Source organism: Megalobrama amblycephala, linkage group LG3 (genome assembly GCF_018812025.1).
Source record: "Megalobrama amblycephala isolate DHTTF-2021 linkage group LG3, ASM1881202v1, whole genome shotgun sequence".
Taxonomy (NCBI): domain Eukaryota; kingdom Metazoa; phylum Chordata; class Actinopteri; order Cypriniformes; family Xenocyprididae; genus Megalobrama; species Megalobrama amblycephala.
The window spans coordinates 59,340,356-59,354,820 of record NC_063046.1 but is presented as its reverse complement, the minus strand read 5'-3'; the positions used below and the strand labels follow the sequence as shown (position 1 = coordinate 59,354,820).

Below are 14,465 nucleotides of genomic sequence, written 5' to 3'. Positions count from 1 at the left end.
CTGACCCAAACCCACCATGTTTATGAAAAAGCAGGTGTTTGTACAAGTGCAAACCGCCTCGAGTTAAGGTAAGATAAACAACGCTGTATTTCAAAACCAGTTAGAGTTGTTTGTCCCGTACATCAACGAGACATGTCCGGCAGTCTGTATGACATGACAGGTCATCAGATTAATATTTGCTTATGTGAAGATTGTATTTAAGAGCTGGGAAGCTGTAATTATGATGTCAGATGGATTCAAATGACTATGCTCAGAGCAAGATGGCGATGTGACCCGTGCTGGAAAAATGAGTTGAATTGCGCAGGCTAATTTCGAGCTACAGGCAAAACAAATGAAAAATGTTAATTTTGGTCGAATTTCAGGTTCACACAAAAATGATTAAGCCCTCGTCTAGCGATCCCAATGCTCCACATAGCAATTAAACATCTAAAAGAATCTTTATTTGTATGTTTTCTGAGAGGAGTACATTTCCTTTAACCATGAAAAAGGCTGTCTGTTTCATTAATGTTAAACATGGAAAAAAAAGACGAATATATATTTTTCCAATAGATATTTGGTTTTGACTTGGTTTGTGTCAAATTTGGTGTTATTACCAGGGATTTTGAGGTTTGGATGCTGGTGATTTTGTTTTAGAACCTTCAGAAAACTTTAACTTGATTTTAACTTCTTCAAACAGGCTCAGTCATTTATTGTCTGATCCGTGATTCCAAGAAATCATACATCATTTTGAAGGTTTTTTAATAGAGAATGTGAAAATAACCAACTTGTTTTTGTTCTCATTGTGACTCAATTTGCCAGCATATGATATTTCGTTATTCACTGTTAATCTTGATTTCCTCCTGACATCACAGATATCACCCAGGTTGATTAATTAAATTACATTAAGACCACTGATTTGTATTACAGATTTTTTATGTTTAAATGTGATATGAGGCCTTATCTAATTAAATATGAACTAATTTGCATACATTTCTAGGAAATAAATCTGAACATTCTTCAGTCAGCAATTAATTTTGTTGACATATACAAGAGTTGAATGTTTTCAAGAGGGGGTTTTGAATTTTGAAATCAGAAAATTATGGAAGCTGGTCTCCGACACTAAATAAAAAATAAAAAATGTAATTGCAACTTTTTATCTCACAATTCTGACTTTTTTCCCCCTCGAAATTGTGAGATATAAACTTGCAATAGCGAGTTATAAAGTCTAATTCTGAGGGGAAAAAAACTTTTTTTCTCAGAATTGCAAGTTTATATCTCAATTCTTATTTTATAACACACAATTCTGACTTTATATCTCGCAATTGTGACTTTAAATCTCAATTCTGACTTTATATCTCGCAATTGTGACTTTAAATCTCAATTCTGACTTTATATCTCGCAATTGTGACTTTATATCTCAATTCTGACTTTATATCTCGCAATTGTGACTTTATATCTCAATTCTGACTTTATATCTCGCAATTGTGACTTTAAATCTCAATTCTGACTTTATATCTCGCAATTGTGACTTTAAATCTCAATTCTGACTTTATATCACGCAATTGTGACTTTATAACTCGCAATTCTGACTTTATATCACGCAATTCTGACTTTAAATCTCAATTCTGACTTTATATCTCGCAATTCTGACTTTATATCACGCAATTCTGACTTTATATCACATAATTCTGACTTTATATCACGCAATTCTGACTTTATATCACATAATTCTGACTTTATATCACGCAATTCTGACTTTATATCACGCAATTCTGACTTTATATCACATAATTCTGACTTTATATCACGCAATTGTGACTTTATATCAAGCAATTGTGACTTTATATCTCGCAATTCTGATTTTATATCACGCAATTCTGACTTTATATCAAGCAATTCTGACTTTATATCTCGCAATTCTGACTTTATATCACATAATTCTGACTTTATATCACGCAATTCTGACTTTATATCACGCAATTCTGACTTTATATCACATAATTCTGACTTTATATCTCGCAATTCTGATTTTATATCTCGCAATTCTGACTTTATATCTCGCAATTCTGACTTTATATCTCGCAATTCTGATTTTATATCTCGCAATTCTGACTTTATATCTCGCAATTCTGATTTTATATCTCGCAATTCTGATTTTATATCTCGCAATTCTGACTTTATATCTCGCAATTCTGATTTTATATCACGCAATTCTGACTTTATATCAAGCAATTCTGACTTTATATCACGCAATTCTGACTTTATATCTCGCAATTCTGACTTTATATCACGCAATCCTGACTTTATATCTCGCAATTCTGACTTTATATCTCGCAATTCTGACTTTATATCTCGCAATTCTGACTTTATATCTCGCAATCCTGACTTTATATCTCGCAATTCTGACTTTATATCACGCAATTCTGACTTTATATCTCGCAATTCTGACTTTATATCAAGCAATCCTGACTTTATATCTCGCAATTCTGACTTTATATCACGCAATTGTGACTTTATATCACATAATTCTGACTTTATATCTCGCAATTCTGACTTTATATCTCGCAATTCTGACTTTATATCACGCAATTGTGACTTTATATTACATAATTCTGACTTTATATCTCGCAATTCTGACTTTATATCACGCAATTGTGACTTTATATCACATAATTCTGACTTTATATCTCGCAATTCTGACTTTATATCACGCAATTGTGACTTTATATCACATAATTCTGACTTTATATCTCGCAATTCTGACTTTATATCACACAATTGTGACTTTATATCACATAATTCTGACTTTATATCACGCAATTCTGACTTTATATCACATAATTCTGACTTTATATCACGCAATTCTGACTTTATATCTCGCAATTCTGACTTTATATCACGCAATTGTGACTTTATAACTCGCAATTCTGACTTTATATCATGCAATTCTGACTTTATATCTCACTATTCTGAGAAAAAAAGTCAATTTCAAAATGTCACAATTATAACTTTTTATTTTTTATTCAGTGGCGGAAACAAGCTTCCATAGAAAATACTGTCAGAAATTTTAGGAATGAATGTTTTATAAATCAGGCAAATGATATATGAACAAAACTCTCTGTAAAACCTTCAAAATACAGACAGGAATAAAACTGTAAATTTTGGTGTACTGCATGAATGTGCTACTGAAGTGGATATTTCTTACTCAGTGCAGGAAAACAAAATCATTTTGAGAAAAATACATATTGCAACTGAAATCTATGCAAACAGATAGTGTAATAAATTAAACTTGAATATGTATTTTGGATGTTTTCTTCCTACTAGTCTGAAAGAAGACGTGTTATGGAAGCAAAATAGCCCAAAATCTTTAACTTTGGCCATAGTATATGACTTTAAAAGACTAGACGTGTAGCAGAAGCATTGTATTGATTACTTTCATTATATTTTCGTGGTGTTTTCCATCCAAGTAAGCTTGAAAGCACCAGTTGTCATTCATTGAGTGACTATTACAATGCTTATCTCTTTTTGTGTTTCACAGAGAAAAGTCATATGGGTGAGAGTGAGTAAATTAAATTTTACAGGTCATTAATATACCACTTTAAGAATATCCTATGTTTTATACTGTATATCTGTCCACAGACCCCTGCAGAGCTGTTTATAGAGCCCTTGTTGAAAAGAAGATCCTTCTCGTACAGTCATTACGCAAGAATGTGAGCAGCCTTTTGCAGGTTTACTGGACTGATCTGGCACGATGACAGTAATTGCTCCTAATCGCTCTTGGGCTGATGGGGCCATTTACTCCGCAAATGAGTTTTAACATCATAAAGTTGCAGATCAGCGCCCTCCTCTCACCTTGTGAAAGTGAATCACAGGTTCGGAATGGATGCGAATGAGCTGCAGACAGGACCTGTAGCCCTGGAAGAGTTGTGCAAACAAGCGCAGGAAGACCGCCCGCACCTCCTTATCCTGTCAAAAACAAGAAAGCCAGAATAAAAGGGGACTGAGAATCATTCCAGATGAACGTATGAGGATGGAATGAGTCAGCATGAAAATTTTCTCGCCTCAAAATAAACTGTGTACGTGATGGGAGTTCAAACTCCTTTAACAAACAGATATTTCAGCCCCCTGAAGACCCAATAAGAGACTCCCGTGTCGGCCACATGCGTGTCCGCAACTTTCACGTGTAACAGAGAGACGAAGCTCTTACCAGCAGTTTGAGGTTGGATGGAGCAGAACGAGGGGGTGGGAAGGCATTATCTGCTCCTTCCAGATCTGGGTGCAAAACCTGAAGACAAAGAAGGTATTTCGAATGAGGAAATATCCTGCTATCTTTGGGAACGAGACAAATGGTGCAAATATAGCTTATGGAATGTCTACAATCTTTCAATTCTCTGTAAAAAAACAAACAAACATGCATCTGTTGAAAATGCAGCTTAGCTACTGAGGAAAGATTATGAAATATGACCATTTAAAGTTGAAGTGAGAAGAATTTATGCACCACTAGCAAAAGCAAATTTTCCCCCAATAAACCTGGCCACCATGATATTAGGGTGTTGTGGGTATACCATGGTGTTGCTATGTAGTTACTAGGGTTCAGGATGGTTTCTAGGTGGTCGAAGTCAAAAAAGCCCAGTCCCAAGTATCTATGTCCCCGTTAACATCTGGTATTAAGATGTACATATAGACCTAGGATGGCTTGAGGGTGAGAAAGCCATGGGGTAATTTTCATTTTAAAGAGAACCAATCCTTTAATACCAGCTGTAAACAGGGGATATGATCTGGCTCTAGTCCCATCTCATCTTCATTTCATTGCTGTCAGATGAAAAACACATTTTTCAAAGGGTCTGGAAAAACTCTTTTTCCTCATAAATCAAAACAATATAGTCACCTTTAGCACCATAAATAGAATTCTACCATTGCATATGTTAGATATTTGAATTTGACTTTTTAAATTGGGTTCCAATGTTGCATGTTCACAGAACGCTTCTGACGCACACTTCTCAAGGTCAGTGGAGTTTAGATAGTCTGATTATGCATAATTCTGATCCAATCTGACTTATGACCTGTAATGCTGCCTGAATCATAATCATGCACTGTTCGTTTGTTGGCCAGAGGAGAACTTGCCCTCCGACTGAGTCTGGTTTCTCCATTCTGTAAACTTCTGCATTACTAAAACGTCTGATATATCATGAAAAAATTATTTTTTCCATGTTTAAGCGCTATAATCGGGTCCCCGGTGCATCTACCAACCCAGAAAACGTGAAAAAGGACAACCCAGTAACTTTGTTTTGGCAAGCCTTTCTCTGCGGGCATATGAAAAAACAAGCCGTTCAGATTTCACTCCCCTTGTGACGTAGGAAGGGATCATGTTATAATATCACGACCCCTTAATCTGCACGTTTCCACCCACGGCACTGCCATTTTGTTTTATGGTGCGGTGTACCAGTTCTAAGGCCATGCTAACTGTTCTGTCATTTGCTGCACAGACGAGCACAGAACACTGTTTAGAGTCTTGTTAGCTTGGATAGTCTGTAAGCTGACCCTGGAAAGCTCGATTGCTAAAAAAAGAGCATTTCTGCTAGTCGATGAGATGAATCAACTCCACAGCAACTACATAAATTTATCCACTAACCATTCAGAAACGTCCAGTTTCATTCTAAAAGTTGTAACTTCTTCCTGAGTCTCTCCATCAGTGTCGAATCAGGCTGAACACCGTTACTGACAATCCTCATTTTGGCTGCGTGAGATTCTCCAGCTTTGTTGTTGTTGAGCTGTTAAAGCTCCGCCCTCTTCTGGAAAGGGGGCGGGAGCAGCAGCTCATTTTCATTTAAAGGGACACACACACAAAAACGGCGTGTTTTTGCTCACACCCAAATATGGACAAATTTGGCAAGCTATAATAAATGATCTGTGGGGTATTTTGAGCTGAAACTTCACAGACACATTCTGGGGACACCAGAGACTTATATTACATCTTGTGAAAAGGGGCATAATAGGTCCCATTTAAAGGGATAGTTCTCACGAAAAATATGAAAGGTATGTCATTAATTACTCACTCTCACGTCGTTCCAAACCCATAAGACGTTCGTTCATCTTCGGAACACGAATGAAGATCTTTTAGATCTTTTTGTCTCTCCATAGTCACAGAATGGACCTCATTGGTAAAGAAGCTTTACCATTTGAGCTTCCGGAAGAGGTTTGTTCTTGTGCATCAATCTGGTTCGGTTGAGCTTTTGTTTTTTGTTTGCTATATGCAAGTAAAAGCCTATATTCAATCTGTTCAGTGAATAAAGTGATTGTGTCTCTTCAGAAAATTTGGACTAAGTCCCTTGATTCATATGGATTCGTTTTAAGATCTCTTTATGAACGTTTTGAAGCGTCAAAGTGATAGTTACTGTCAGTGAAAGGATAAAAAGCTCTCAGATCTTAATTTGTGTTCTGAAGATGAATGAAAGTCTTATGGGTTTGGAACGATGTGAGGGTGAGTAATTAATGACAGAATTTTCATTTTTGGGTGAACTAACCCTTTAAAATGCAACCCAAGTGGCGCAGTAAAGAAATGACTTGACATCATAATGTGTATGTGTATAAAATGTTTTTTACCATGGACAGTGCTTTTTGAGTATTGTGCAACAGGGGTTCGGGGAGCTGGGAGAGGTGTATACACTCCGGGATTTTTATTGTTCCTCCATCAAGGTCAGCAATGATCACATCGAGCTGTAAACAGAAACCAAAACCAATCAGAAATTACAGAGTGAGTCACAGAGCAGCGTTACCAGAATCTGACCGCCTGTTTTAAGGCAGATTGAAAAATGCCTTTCCGTATGGCCTTCGGCTCACCAGCTCTTGGATCTCGCTCTGGAACATGGAGTGTACTCCGATGATGAAGGGCGTAGGCGAGCTCAACACCTCCAGCAGACGAGATGGGAGGACAGGAATGTAGGGGTAGCTGTGGTCCAAATGAGAGTTAGGCAACCACAATCATCACGTCAAGCAATCAGCAGATGTTAACATCAGACTGTTCTCGTCTCATACAGAGCACAAAAATAGTACATACTGTTGCAAAAGAGCCTAAAAATAGAACTGTTTGCAAAATTACACGCTTATCATTTGTGAAGAGCACACATTAATTCAAGCTTTTTTTCTGATGGAGCAGTTGTGCTAGTTTTTAAGCAATGCACTTAGATTGAACTGGATCGGCTAATGAAATGAGATGCTGTTATCAAGGCAAATGAAGGTCAATTATTCAGGGTATATCAGTAACATTCGATGTTGACCCCACCTGTACTTAAGAGGAAACATGAGGGTCTCTAAGGCACGGCAGGCCTCTCCTAGTCTCTGATAGCTGGAAGAATGGAACAAAACCTTGTGCTCCGTCAGAACCGCACAAAAGAGACTAAGAACATTCTGGATTCCTGGAAAACATAAAAACAACACAAATGCACAATTACTGAAGAAATATTTGCTGAGCATCATTTTCTTCAAATGTATTCAAGAACCTTCCTTGTTTCTGAAAACATGACAGTGTTTATTACTAAGGCTAAATATCATCTGCTACCTCGTGATATGATATTTATCACAAGACATTCAGTTGTGGTCAAAATTATTGCCACCCTTGGTAAATATGAACAAAGAAGCTTGTGAAAATAAATCTTCATTGTTAATCCTTTTGATCTTTTATTCAAAAATCTAACCTTTCATTAAAGTAAAACAATTGAAAATGTGGGGAAAATCTCATTATGAAATGTTTTTCTCCAAAACATGTTGGCCACAATTAATGGCACCCTTTTATTCAATACTTTTTTCAACCTCCTTTTGCCAAGACAACAGCTCTGAGTCTTCTTCTATAATGCCTGATGAGTTTGGAGAACACCTGACAAGAGAATCTCTCCAGATCCTTCAGATTTCCAGCTCCATGTTGGTGCTTCTTCTCTTCAGTTCACTCCACTCATTTTCTTTAGGTTTCAGGTCAGAGGACTGAGATGGCAGAAGCTTCATTTCATGCTCAGTGACACATTTTTGTGTTGATTTTGATGTTTGTTTTGGATCATTGCCCTGATGGATGATCCAACCACGACCCATTATAAGATTTCTATCCAAGGTTGGTCAGGTTTTGATTGGTATTTGCTAGAATCCATGATACCATGCATCTGAACAAGATTTCCAGGACCTCTGGCAGAAAAATAGGCCCACAACATTAAAGATCCGGCAGTATATTTAACTGCATGGGTCAATTTTATGTTTGCACCAAACCCATCTGGTGGGTTTGCTGCCAAAAAGCTATTTTTTTGAGTTTCATCTAACCATATAAGCTGGTCCCGTTTGAAGTTCCAGTCTTGTCTGACAACTGAATATGCTGGAGATTGTTTATGGATGAGTGAGGAGGATTTTTATTGAAACCCTCCCGAACGGCAAGTGATGATGTAGGTGCTGTTTGATGAATTTCTTTTGGCTTTCTGACCCTGAGACTCAACTATTTTTTGCAATTCTCCAGCTGTGATCCTTGGAGAGTCTTTGGTTACTCAAACTCTCCTCCTCACCTCACATTAAGACGATACAGACACGCGTCCTCTTCCAGGCAGATTTGTAATATTTTTAGTTGATTGAACCTTCTTAATTATTGCCCTGATGGTGCAAATGGGGATTTTCAATGCTTTAGCTATTTTCTTACAGCCATTTTCTATTTTTTTTTTTGCTGCACATATTTAGCTGAACTATAATCTTTGGTTTTTCTCATTGTGATGAAAGATTAAGGGAATTTGACCTTTGTGTTTCTTGGACAATTTCATGTTCCTAGTCATCCTGGTGTGCTTATACATGTAAATATGAATGGTAATATACTTCAGAGATATTTTACTCATAAAAAAATTCTAGTGGTGCCAATAATTGTGGCCAACGTGTTTTGGAGAAAAACATTTATTTCATAATGTGACACCCCCCCCCCACTTTCAATTCTTTTACTTCAATGAAAGGTTAGAATGTTGTGCATTTTTTGAATAAAAGATCTAAAGGATAAGCAATGCAGATTTATTTTTACAGCCATCTTTGATCATATTTACAAAGGTCGCTAATAATTCTGACCACAACTGTACAACACAATACTATATACTGCAAATGTCACGTTTGCCGTTAAGGAAGCAAGTTCAACAAAGAAGATATAATTCAACAGTCTTTTTTACTTAAAATACTCAGGAGAACAGGAATCCACATAGGAGAAAATGAAACCAAACATAAATGTTAACGACACTTAACAGCGAACAGACAGATTTCAGGACTTAAATACACAGAGAAGATAATCAACAGAACAAGAACCAGGTGCGTAAATAAATTAGAAACCATATTAACAAACATGGATGAGAACTCAGGCAAACAGAACAGGGAAAACGAAGTACAAATTTAAGGAAATACTAATTGACAAGCAAAATAAATAATTTTTTTACAAAAACAAATTCAAGATTAATTTTATAGCAAGTATAAAATGAAAGAGCTGGATGACTGAGAACTTAACAGATGGGGGGGAAATAGGGAATAAAATAGATGTTCCACCATAATTAAATATGTTAGCTAACAAGTTCAGTAAAAAGGTTGCAGATTAATACCAATAATGCATAAATCATTATTATATTGCTGCAATCTTTGTCTAGTTTCTAGGCCGACTACTGCAGTATAATGGACTTTTTAAGTTAATCTACAAGTAAAATAATTAAACCAATATATCTTGTCCATGATTTTATTTACTTATTTGGCAAGTAATGAATAACCAAGATAATGTTCCCGTCATTTTACATAACTCAGTGAATCTGATGTTAAAACAACACAGAGAATGCATGCAAATAAACAATGCTATCTGAGGGGCCAATTCATGTGCCTATCCGTCTCCATCGTGATGATGCAAAAATGCCTCAAGAATGGCAAGTATGAAATGGCAACATAAATTATACACCAAACTCCTCAACGGGAGTCGTCGGAAAGAGTGAGAGATAAAAGTTTACAGATCCTGTTTTTGTTTGTCATCAACATACCACTGAGACTATCAATCACACGCTCTGCAAAAACAGTCAGCCGGCCATTAACAGACGTATCCGCAGCGCTGCCGGGGTCAGCGATCCTATTATGTCTGTGTCAAACTCTGATATGCACCAATAAACAGGAACAAGATATGAAAATTCACATTGTCTGTCCTGTTGACCAAATACCCGAATCCAACAATGAGCAAAGAGAGGATGAAATGTTTGGGAACGTGAAGTCAAATGCATACTTGTCATTCCATTCGACCCGTTTTTAGAAACGTAATAAATAATCGTGAACGTGCGACATGCCGAATCGTAGTTGCCTACAGGAATGACTAGCTGCTCCTGATTGTTCCTTGGAATCTCAATGTCATCTCCTGCCCCAAACATTTCATAATCTTGTTTGTGAGGCATTCAGTATAACTCGTCCTGACCTTGTGACATTTACTTATCTTTTGGAATGGCTGCACATTTCTGACCCATGCATGGACAGGGACAGAAAAGGCTGCAAACAATAAACAGTGAGCCTCATGATGGCAAACATGTTCCTTTTCCTCCATTTCTTATGGAGAGACTCCGATGTGACCTCTGTGAGGCGAAGGAAATGTGGAAAAAGTCATCTGCGCTGATGCCCTATTGCAGGCTGTGAGAGGAAACGGCCGTCCGATTTGACAGACAAGTGTTCCTGTGGTCCCTATTTGATTAACGCTTGAAGCTGAGCGTGATGTTGAAGATGTTAATCGCATAAATCCACGGTAAGATGATGATTTGCATCTGCATTTGAGAACGCAGTTTATTATAGGTCGCAAATGTTGACATAACCCATATAAAAATATGCAGTCTGGCCAAGGACGAGCTCCGAGCCAGGTCTGATCGCTGATAAATCTGCTGTTGATTCACAGAGGAGAACAATGGAGATGAGGTAGAGCATAAATTATACAGAGGAGATCAAGATGACATTTTTATTAGCTCATGTAGGTCGGCATGTTGTTGGGATATTACAGGCTTAGGTAACCCTAAGATCAGATCCCAGAAGTGCCAGACATCAGGGAGGATGATATACTGACATGATGCTCTTATCAGAGACCATGCACACAGAATGGTATTTGGGATGTAGTTTTCTCATCTGTTAGGTCACAGATCATGACCGTCTTACAACCCCGCTTGTGAACTTTCTATTGGAGGACAAAGAGCAGGTACTAATGATATTGACAGGCATCAAGCAAAGTTTGTTTGATATGTTTCTCCCAGAACATCTTAAGACATCTTGGGAAGCAAGAGATGATGTATTTATTATATTATATTATATTATATTATATTATATTATATTATATTATATTATATTATATTATATTATATTATATTATATTATATTATATTATATTATATTACATTACATTACATTACATTACATTACATTACATTGCCAAAAAAACAAAATAACTTTATTCAACAATATCTAGTGATGGGCCACTGCTTCATAAAGCTTCGAAGCTTTACAAATCTTTTGTTTTGAATCAGTGGTTTGGAGCATGTATCAAAAGTCAAGCCCCCCAGTGGTGAACCACTGAAATTTCGAAACACTTATAACATAAAGAAAGCCTCGTTTACTGATATCACATGACTTTGGCAGTTTTTATTCATGCTCTGAATCACTGATTCGAAACAAAAGATTTGTAAAGCTTCGAAGCTTCATGACACAGTGTTCTGAAATCACCCATCACTAGATATTGTTGAATAAAGTCATTATTTTGTTTTGTTTTTTGGCGGACAAAATGTATTCTCATCTCTTCATAACATTAAAGCTGCTGTAGAATGTCTTTTCAAAAGATGTAATATAAGTCTAAGGTGTCCCCTGAATGTGTCTGTGAAGTTTCAGCTCAAAATACCCCATTTATTTATTTATTTATTTTTTTTTTAACTGCCTATTTTGGGGCATCATTAACTATGCACTGATTCAGGCTGCGGCCCCTTTAAATCTCTCGCTCCCTGCCCCCCGAGCTCTCGACTGTAAGTGCAGTTATACAGTGCATAAACAAAGTTCACACAGCTAATATAACCCTCAAATGGATCTTTACAAGATGTTCGTCAGATCATGTAAATACAGTATTTATTTGAATGAATGAATGAATGAATGAATGAGGCATTTATATAGCGCTTTTATATGTACTACTGTACACCCAAAGCGCTTTACAATCATATCAGGGGTCTCTCCTCATCCACCACCAGTGTGCAGCATCCACTTGGATGATGCGATGGCAGCCACAGTACAACGGCGCCAGTGCGCTCACCACACACCAGCTGTAGGTGGAGAGGAGAGAGAGTGAAAGAGCCAATTCAATGGATTTTATTTGGATGTTTACATTTGATTCTGAATGAGTTTGATAGTGCTCCGTGGCTAAAGCTAACATTACACACTGTTGGAGAGATTTATAAAGAATGAAGTTGTGTTTATGCATTATACAGACTGCAAGTGTTTAAAAAATGAAAATAACGACAGTCTTGTCTCCATGAATACAGTAATAAACGATGGTAACTTTAACCACATTTAACAGTACATTAGCAACATGCTAACGAAACATTTAGAAAGACAATTTACAAATATCACTAAAATATCATGTTATCATGGATCATGTCAGTTATTATTGCTCCATCTGCCATTTTTCACTATTGTTCTTGTTTGCTTACCTAGTCTGATGATTCAGCTGTGCACAGATCCAGACGTTAATACTGGCTGCCCTTGTCTAATGCCTTGAACATGGGCTGGCATATGCAAATATTGGGGTCATACATATTAATGATCCCGACTGTTACGAAACAGTCGGTGTTATGTTGAGATTCGCCCGTTCTTCAGAGGTCTTTTAAACAAATGAGATTTACACAAGAAGGAGGAAACAATGGAGTTTGAAACTCAATGTATGTCTTTTCCATGTTCTGAACTCTTGTTATTCAATTATGCCAAGGTCAATTAAATTTTTGATTCTAGGGCACCTTTAAGGTTGAACCACTGTAGTCACATAAACTGTTTTAAATATGTCTTTTGTAGCTTTCTGGGAATCTGGAAGTGTTAATTATCTTGCTGGCTATGCAGGCCTCACTGAGCCATCGGATTTTATCAAAAATATCTTAATTTGTGAAGATGAACGAAGGTCTTACGGGTGTGGAATGACATGGGGGTGAGTAATTAATGACATAATTTTAATTTTTGGGTGAACTAACCCTTTAACTTTTTGAGCAATTTGAGCTACAGTAGCTCGTCTGTTGGATCGGACCACACGGGCCAGCCTTCGCTCCCCACGTGGACCAATGACTTTTGATAGATACTGACCACTGCAGACCGGGAACACCCCACAAGAGCTGCAGTTTTGGAGATGCTCTGATCCAGTCGTCTAGCCATCACAATTTGGTCCTTGTCAAACTCGCTCAAATCCTTACGCTTGCCCATTTTTCCTGCTTCTAACATCAACTTTGAGGACAAAATGTTCACTTGCTGCCTAATATATCCCACCCACTAACAGGTGTCATGATGAAGAGATAATCAGTGTTATTCACTTCACCTGTCAGTGGTGAAGGAAGGAAATATCAATTGAAATATTTTAAAGGTCCCAAAAAGACAACAACAAAACATATTTTCTTCATATAATTCCTTTTTTTCTGTTGGAGATTTTGGGGTGAAACATGATCCAGTTCTTGACAAGCTTTGTGAGGATCACCCTTTAAGATGACTGGGCGACTGTCGCTCATATCAAAGCACTTAAGAGAGACAGTCATGTGACAAAGTCAAAAGACCAAGCTGCTTCGAGGGTCATCAGGTTTATAAAGAGACTCTGAAGAGATTGTTTAGTAAGAGTATCATTAATCAGAGATCTACATAAATCCGTAAAATATGAGAAACCTCAGTGAACTGTAACGAAAAACTCCACATTAGCCCACTTCTAAGTTGAATAGTTCAAGACAAATTCTGGCCAAAATAAACCATGAGTAATCTTAAAAATAGTGCACAGTATAATTACAAAACAATGTTATATGACACGAAACAAGGAAAAGGGGGAAAAAGGGTGAAATTAATTTCTCCAGTTCCATAACACGAGGTGAAGAAAACATCAAAACCTCTGATTTTATTTGACAGATTTAGAACGTGCTCTGCTTGCTCAATCTGAAAAATTGAATCGTACATGCTGACAAACGCTCTTAAAAATGTTAACATGGTGTTAATTAGTCCAAGACTGATTTGCAGCTGGACGGTAGTACTATATAACGCATCAGTTACAAAGTCATGCGTGCACGTCTGTCCAAATGCTGCGTGTTGTGCTCCATCTTGCAGAATTAAAACTATTTTTTTGATACTTATTTCAAAATTTGACACATTTGACTGATGACTGTACCCTTTCAAAACCATGTGTGCATTCACAGGATGTGAAAGATCATTGAATGGAAAGAGTTGTTTTTGTGTAATTCTGCATACAGAACGAAACG

The 14,465-nt window shown here is 37.0% G+C and overlaps 1 protein-coding gene across 3 annotated transcripts in view; it reads right to left on the bottom strand.

Annotated features, from left to right (window-relative positions):
* Positions 1-14,465, bottom strand: part of sbf2 (SET binding factor 2) — a 172,974-nt gene that overhangs the window by 95,273 nt on the left and 63,236 nt on the right. For all 3 annotated transcript variants that reach the window (XM_048186295.1, XM_048186296.1, XM_048186297.1), the window contains exons 7-11: positions 7,262-7,394; positions 6,820-6,928; positions 6,583-6,696; positions 4,187-4,264; positions 3,832-3,945 (exon numbers count right to left, since the gene is read on the bottom strand). In XM_048186295.1, the coding sequence (XP_048042252.1) occupies positions 3,832-3,945; positions 4,187-4,264; positions 6,583-6,696; positions 6,820-6,928; positions 7,262-7,394 (548 nt within the window). The remainder of the gene's footprint in view (positions 1-3,831; positions 3,946-4,186; positions 4,265-6,582; positions 6,697-6,819; positions 6,929-7,261; positions 7,395-14,465) is intronic.